The sequence below is a fragment of the Elephantulus edwardii genome, unplaced genomic scaffold, assembly GCF_000299155.1.
Source record: "Elephantulus edwardii isolate Elephantulus edwardi_28Jun2011 unplaced genomic scaffold, EleEdw1.0 scaffold00405, whole genome shotgun sequence".
Taxonomy (NCBI): domain Eukaryota; kingdom Metazoa; phylum Chordata; class Mammalia; order Macroscelidea; family Macroscelididae; genus Elephantulus; species Elephantulus edwardii.
Window position 1 is genome coordinate 647,557 of NW_006400155.1, and position 8,467 is coordinate 656,023.

General features: G+C 37.9%; 1 protein-coding gene across 1 annotated transcript in view; it reads left to right on the plus strand.

Annotated features, from left to right (window-relative positions):
- Nucleotides 1–6,095: 6,095 nt before the first annotated feature.
- The window catches only part of MPP6 (membrane protein, palmitoylated 6 (MAGUK p55 subfamily member 6)), an 80,030-nt gene continuing 77,658 nt past the window's right edge, over nucleotides 6,096–8,467 (plus strand). Inside the window, exon 1 of the mRNA XM_006902391.1 lies at nucleotides 6,096–6,214. Within this exon, the coding sequence (XP_006902453.1) occupies nucleotides 6,098–6,214 (117 nt within the window). The 5' untranslated portion in view covers nucleotides 6,096–6,097. The remainder of the gene's footprint in view (nucleotides 6,215–8,467) is intronic.

Sequence of the window (8,467 nt, forward strand, 5' to 3'; positions counted from 1 at the left end):
TGTTAGGGACCTCTCCAAAGTACTGAAGAACAGTGGTGTCTCTCTGGAGATTAAGGTACGTCTGATACAGGCCAGGTTTTTGCAATCATTTGTTATATATCAGAGAGTTGGACCAAGGAGGATAGAAGGAGAATTGATGCCTTTGAGCTGAGTTCCTGGAGAAGAGTATTGAGAGTACCATGAACTGCTAGGAAAACAAACAGATTCATCCTGGAAAGTATTAAACCGGGTGACTCCTTGGAGGCAAGGATTCTGAGGCCCCGTCTAACATACTTTGGACATGTTGTAAGGAGGGATCAGTCCTTGGAGAAGGACATCATGCTTGAGAGGGTGGAGGGACAGCGCAGGAGGGGAAGGCCCACTATGAGGTAGATTGAGTCAGTGACTGGGGTAATCGGGATGGGAGTGTCAGAGACAGCGTGATTGGCACAGGACAGAGCAGAGTTTAGGGCTGTTGTACATAGGGTCACTATGAGTCGCAAGCGACTGGACAGCACATAACAACAACATTAAAAATATGTTTTTAGAATTAGTTACTTCTAAGGAGTAAGAGAAGTTGAAGAGAAGCAGACAGCAAGTAATTGATATATATTTCATTATAAGTTGTTTATTAGTAGGACCTAACTTATCAATGTGTATTTTATTTTGATAAAAAGAATCCTAAAAGAAAACAAAATTTACTCTTAAATTATTTCAAGAAGGGGTAGACTGATAAATGATTTCTAATATAATTAAAATGTTGGGTATGAATCAATGATGGTTAATTTTATAAAACTGTATCAGAATGATACTCTGAAACAGTGTTGAATATGTGAAGCACAGTATATAAAAACACAGGATATATGAATTTTATACACAAGCCAATATAAAATAAAATAATTAAAAATATGCTCACATAAAAAATAGACTGATTTTTTAATGAGTTGTAGGGATCCTAGCTCGCTTGTGTGCTCTGTCCCCCTTTATTTTCCAGTTAACTTTCTATTATGTTTGTATGGAGGTTTACAGAGGAGATTGTTTTCCCAGTATGTAATACACATTATACAGGATGCTTTGGTGGATTAGCTATGCTGCTGACCCAAAGACTTGGGGTTCAAATCGACCATTTGCTCTGCAGGAGAAAGATGAGTAATCTGTCGTGTACTTTACTACCTCTGAAAATTTACTGAAGGGTCAGCTGTGAGTCAGTTTCTCCTCACTGTTGCATCACAACAATAACAGCTTACTTTGTGATATTGGTTACACTCACTGCATAGAGCGGCTCTCTTCTCTCTTTCCTCCCTGTTACCTGTTTCCACTTCTACTTCTTTCCCATCCCTTCCAGCCTTTCTCGTCTTTATTCTTGGACAAATGCTGCCTTTTTGATCATGTGGGGTTGGTTGCTCTGATTAGTGTTTTCCTCTCTGATTTTGTTGATCTTCTTAGATCTGTTTGCTGTTGGGCTGAAAACTGAGTTACAAGGTGTTTTTGGGGTTTGGGTTTTTTGTGGTTTTTTTCCCCAATTTGAGATTTTATTCAATAAAAACATCCCAAATATCCTTAGGTATTCTTAACTTTTAAATAATGCACATATTTTCTCGTTGTTTCCAAATCTCCTCTCATTATTACCTTTCAATAACACTATGAGCCTGTCCCTCATGTTCACTTTCACGCTCTTAGGAGCTAGGAGCACCCCTCACAAGGCTTCCTCTTACCTAATGACAGTTCCAGAGTCTTTTCAAGAATGCACTTATTTCTATATAACCACAAGCAGCTTAGCAAACTGAGCATGAGGTTCCATGTCTGAGTTCCTCTCCCCTCGAGGAGTTAGTTCACGACTGTTCCTTTTAGAGTGAGGCTCTCCTCTGATCAGGACAGCTGCAGGGCTAGTTTATTCTTGTTAAATTTTTTTTTTAACAAGAATTTCTTTTTAATCTACTGTTTCCTCACCATTTGTTGAAGAGACTATTCTTATTTAATCTACTTGGCTCCTATGTTGAAAATAGTTTGTGTTAGATGAATGGGCTTAAGTCTATATTCTGAATTTTATTCCCTTGGACACTATTCCAGTACCACACTATTTTGATTCCTGTAACTTTGTAGTAGGTTTTAAAACCAGGATGTGTAAGCCCTCCAACTGTGTTAATTTTTTAATGTTATTTTGAGTATTTGAGATACCTTGCAATTCCATATGAATTTTAAATTGGTTTTTCATTTCTGAAAAAATTAGGCTGTTAGAATTTTGATAGGAATTTGAATAAATTTCAAGTTGGTTTTTGAATAAAGATCAAGTTGGTTTTGCTTTCTTAATATTGTTTTTATTTTGTGAACACAAAATATCTTTTCATTTACTTACATCCTTTGTTTAGTGGTGGTTTATAGTTTCAATGTTTATATTTTGCAGCAGTTTTGGCAAACTTAATTGGCTTTGTTAATTTTATTTTGAGATGTTCACTCCTAGTGTATGGAAATAAAATTTATTATCATATAAGAAGATTTTTCCTTCAACTTTACTGAAATAATTTATTAGTGTCAATACATTATTTATGAATGGTTACCCATGGTGGACAGAATTTAGTGGAGCTTCCTGATTAAAACAAGCTTGGAAGTAGGAGTGGCTTCAACTTCCAAAATGGCTTGCCTCTGGAAACTCTATGAACAGTGCTCAGATCTTTTATTCATAGAGTCGTTATGAGTTGTTTATGACTCGATGGCACCTAACAATAATAACAATGACAACAACATAACGAGAGCTACATTGGCCTAGTGGACAGAAATTTATGCTACCCAGCCCAAGGTGGGTGATTTTAATCTCTGGCCCTCAGGCCTGGTTCAAATTGGTTTGGGGTTTTTTTTTGGTTTTTTTGTGTTTTTTTTTTGTCAAACATTCTTGTAAGTGGTGTAGCACTGGTCTGTGCATTGCTGTGCAGAGGTAACTCGTGGTTGCTGTGATGCTAAACACTGTGACACTGATGGGCCAAATGTGAAAATGGTTACCCATGGTGGACAGTGTTTGGTGGCCTTTCTGATTAAAACAAGCCTGGAAGCAGGAGCGGCATCCACTTCTGAAATGGCTTGCCTCCGAAAACTCTTTGTACAGTGCTCAGGTCTCTTTTGTTATAGCGTTGCTATGAGTCATCTACAACTCGACAGCACCTAACAACAACTCTCACCATTGAGTTATGTACCACAGAGTTCAGGTCTTTTGTGCAAAACTTACTCAGTCGTATTTGACTTGATGACTAGTGTTTATATCTGGAGGAACACTCTTCCACTTTGTAAATCACTCTTTGTCAGTGTGCAATATGAAATAACCCGGGTTGCTGTGATGCTAAAACTTGTTCCAGTGGGGTATCAAATACCAGAATGGTTTCCCAATGTGGACAGTGTTTGGTGGAGCTCCCAGTTGTAAAACAGGTTTGGAAGAAAGAGTGGTATCCACTTTCTAAACCACATGCCTCTGGAAACTCTATGAACTTGGAATTGACAGTAGTTTTAGAAAGGCATTAGGTCTTTTGTTCATAGAGTCTCTTTGAGTCACACTTGACTGAAGGCAATCAACAACAATACAACCATTGAGTTGAATAACCGATCTGCATGAACCCTTCCCTATCTTGCCTCACCCTCATAATCTTGGATACATTTGAGCCTATTGCTACAGTCACTGTGTCAGTCCATCTCACTGAGGGTCTTTCTCTCTTTTGCTAACTTTTCACCTTTCCTAGCACTATGTCCTTGTCCAAGATATGCAAGATAAAGCTTTGCCATCCTTGCCTCTAGGGATCACTGTGGCTGCACCTCTCCAAGACTATCTATTTATTCTTGTGGTAGCCCACGGGATATTCAGTACTCTTCTCCAGCACCACAACTCAAAGGCATCCATTTTTCTTTTGTCATTCATTGTCCAGCTCAGATGCATAGCAAATAACTAAAAAGACTATGGCCTAAATTAGGCACTTTAGTCTTCAGACTGACATTATTGCACTTCAGTATTTTGGAGAGCTGCCTGATAGCAGACTTTCCCAACACAATATATCTTTTGATTTCTTGACTACTAGTGCCAAGAGTGTTTGTTGTTTGTGGATCCAAGTAAAGATGAAGTTGTTGACAATCTTTCAGTCTTTACTCCATCTATCATAATGTTGCCTGTCAGCCTCGTGGTTACGATTTTTGTCTTCTAGATGTTAAGATGTAAATCTGTATTGAAGGTTATAATCTTTGCTCTCCTTAATAAGCACTTCAAGTCCTCCTCACTTTCAGCAAGTAAGGTTAGCTATATAAAAGATCAAGGGAGTCTGGTGATATAATATGTAGGAGGCTACACTGCTACTCTAAAGGCTTGAACCTCTCTGGCAGTTCACATCCATCCTTGTTGTCTATACAGATAGAGTTTTACCTTTTCCATTTCAGTCTGGCTGGAGTTTGTTGCCCTGGCTAGGACTTCTAGTAGTATTGTTGCTCTTATGCTATAGAGTCATTATCACATCATACCCACTAGCATGTTTTCAGAGGCTATCATCGCAAGAGATTGACAAGAGTACACATCTCTATCCTAGTCCTGATCTTAGGGTGAGGCTTTTAGATGTTCATCATTAAGTATGTTAGTTGTGGGTTTTTTAGAGTTGATATTTTATCATGTTGAATATTCCTTATATTCCTAATTCTTTTGTTTTTATTATAAAGGGTGTTGGATTTTTTCAGATTTTTTTTCTACATTTTTAATGTGATTTTTGCTCTTTGTTTTATTAATACAGTCAATTACATTTATTGACTTTTATATGTTGAACCAACCTTGTATTCCTAGAATAAATCTACTTGGTTGTAGTTTATAATCCTTTTTGTATATTGTCAGATTCTGTTTGTTAATGATTAAAGACTTTTACACTTCTATTTTTAAGGAGTATTAACTATGCTTGCCTTTCCGTGTGATATATTTGTCTGGTTTTGTGATTAGGATGACACTAAGCTCGTGAAATAGATTAGGAAATGTTGCTTATCTATTTTTGGAAAAATTTGTAAAAATAAATATTAACTCTTTTAAAACATTTGATGGAATTCACCCGTGAAATCATGTGTTTCTAAGCTTGTTATGGGAGGTTTTCTGACTATAAATTTAATCTCTTATATGTCTATTCAGATTTCCCATTTCTTTTTGAGTGATAATTCTTTTTTTTTCCCATTCATCCGTTGTTGCACTTTTCTCCCCTCCCAACTCTACCCCCACCCTCCAGCCCAGTACACTACCCTCTTGGAAAAGTGAAAGAAAAACTCTTTCATTGTTTTACAATCCCTCCCCCCAGGTCCACTCCACTGTGCAGGCTTTGCTCTAAATGTCCATCATGACAAAAATACCTAATCACTTATCCCTTTTAAATAGTTTCTCCCTCATCTGTTTCAATGCAGTATACATTATTTAACCCATCTTTCTCAGTCTCTCCCAAACCCAGTGTCAGTCCTGTTTTACAACAGTGGCACCATGCAGTGTTTGTCCTTTTGTGACTGAGATAGCTCACTCAGCATAATGTCCTCCAGGGTCACCCATTTTGAATAATATTGCGTGAGTTCCTTGTTTTTTAGTGCAGTGTAGTATTCCATTATGTGAATATACCAGTGCTTCTCTATCCATTCGTTTGTTGATGGGCACTTGGGTTGTTTCCAGCTCCTTGCTATTGTGAACAAAGCCGTGATAAACATGGGTGTGCATATATCTGCTTGGATGTCAGTTATGGTCTCTTTGGGGTATATTCCCAGTAGTGGAATTGCTTGGTCAAGTGGTATCTCTATTTTCAGCTTTTTGAGAAAGTGTCATACCACCTTCCACAATGGTCACGCCATTTTAGATAATTTCTTTTAGATTTGAAAAATATAAAGTGAAATATACAGTTGCAAGTATGTATGTGGTAGTCTGACAAAGCCAAAACAGAGTATAAACACCTATACTACTGCTAACTCCTGGGAAGACAATTTGGTACCTCTGCTTATTTAACAATTTCATGTTTTAAATGTGATTTTTAAAAAAGAGAGTTAATGTCTTTTATTTACATTATATTGTGCCTTTTATCCACAGTGGCTTGGATTTTAAGATAATTTTTTAATTGATTTTTTTATCTCAGCAGCAATGCAGCAAGTATTGGATAACCTTACGGAGCTGCCCTCGTCTCCAGGAACAGAAGAAATAGACCTAATTTTCCTCAAGGGGATTATGGAGAATCCTATTGTAAAATCACTTGCTAAGGTATATTGGTTTATTTATAAGATTACCAGTTGTGGGGTGGGTTTTTTGGTTTGTTTTTTTATTTCCCTGAAGGTCTTTTTAAAATACCGCTGTTTTAGAATTTGATTTATATACAGGATAGAACAGGGCTCAGGTCCGTTGTTCATAGCGTTGGTAGGAGTTGCATTCAACTTGATGATACCTAACAGCAGCCCATTCCTTTCATTCAACATTGCATCTGCCTATTCCTTTCTCTCAGCTATAGACAGGACCCCCTACTCTTATCATCTGAATGAAAGAAGGTTATTATTTTAAGGTCTGTAAGTCACTTGCACCTCAGTCTGCTCTTTCCTGATGCTTGGTTCTACCAGAAGATGCACTGGAACACTGAGTACCCTGTTCTTGTGTTTCTATCTTCACAGGTTCAGTCAGTAAAAAACCGCTTTTTAAAGCACAGTGTATTACAAGAGATAGCCTGGGTCCAGTTTGCTAATGAAAATGGTTGAGGTAAACCATAATTTTTTGCCTTCTTATCTTGCAAGTCTCGGTTCAAACCTTAGGCTGGCTTCTCACATCTTGGGGAGGGACACGTATGGAACGCTTGGGCATTTATGGCTTTCTTTTCATCCCAAGTGAGTGTCAGCAGAGGGGACTTGCCAGATGAATTGGGGGTTTCTGGCCCAAAGTCTGCCAGTGTTTGGATGTGCCAGAATTATAAAATACTGTTTTTAATTGTTTTTGGTCAAACGTTCTTCCAAGTCGCATGAACTTGAAAATGAAGCTGAACACTGTGACACTGATGTGTCACATGCAATAATGGTTACCCATAGTGGAGAGTGTTTAGTGGAGCCTTCCATTTAAAACAAGTTTGGAAGCAGGAGTGGCATCTACTTCCTAAATAGCTTGCCTCCAAGAAACCCTATGAACCTGAAGAAAGGATGAAAGTTATACAAGTGTTCAGGTCTTTCATTCAGTGGGTCACTATCCTACGACTTGACGGCACTTAACAACAACAACAATCTTACAAGTGTTTGGTGGAGCTCCCAGTTTAAGACTGGTTTGGAAGCAGGAATGCCACCCACTTCCTAAACCATACACCTCTGTAAACTCTATGAACTTGGAGAAATGATAGTTATAGAAAGACCTCAAGTCTTTTGTTCATAGGGTCACTATGAGTCGAGCTTGACTTGATGGCAGTCAACAACAATAACAACTACAGATTTAGTTAGCAAGTAATAAGTCTTACTTTCTAATGAAATCTTAACATTGCCCTTTTGCCCTTACTTTATTATTAGTACTATTCTCATTTGCTTTTACTTTTCATTTATTATAATCCCCACATTCTGTCATCTCTCATCCTTGTGATTCTTTTTTTCCATTCATCACTCTGTCGTCTCCTTTTCTATCTTCTAAGTTGTATCCTTAGATAAGTCCTACTTTGTGATGCTGTGCTGTTGAGTGCTGTAAGTGCTGAGTATTTCCCTGGTGTTACTGTTCACCTTATAGATCTGCCTGTTGTTTGGCAGACAATTGTGTCTTGGGGGTAAGTTCAATTTCAAGCTCAAATGGTGACTAAGGACCATTGTGTCAGGTTCCACCCATCCCTTTCATGCCAATAAGCCTGGTCAATATTATGATTTTGAGTTGTGTTTTATATTTCTCTTTACCTCTATCTAGAACTTTCTGTTGTGATCCCTGTCAGAGCAGTTAGCAGTGGTAGCTGGACACCAAGTGCTTCTTGTCTCAGGGTCATGGAAGCTGAGAATCACAAGGTCCATTGGTGCTTTTTTCTTTACTCTTCTCTGCTCCAGACAGGGAGAGACCAGTGATTGCATTTACATGGTTAGGTGTAAGCTTTGAATCCCTCAGTCTCTGTTTACCAGTGTGGAGTGTAGACCATTGTCCTGTGAAGTATATTATGCCAGTTGACCTTAGTGTCCTCTGAGACTCTGGTCCGGAGGCCCCATGACCCATTCCCTCAGGGTGTTTGGTTAGGGTTACTGAGTATTATGTAATATTGTCCCCTGTTGGCTTTACTATTTACATAGATTATTTACAGCACCAGTGCTTACTTTAAATATAGGCTAAAGTCACTCTTAGTTTAGATAAATTGTAAATGCATAGTCTTATTATAGTAAAGTCTGTGAAAAAGACCCTGTTTCTTCCAAACAACAGCAGTGTACTGGTTATCTTCTCTTTTTTAAAATTATTTTTTTTTTATTTTATACTGGTTTACATACAAAGTTCATAATGATTTATTTACTCTTCTGTTAG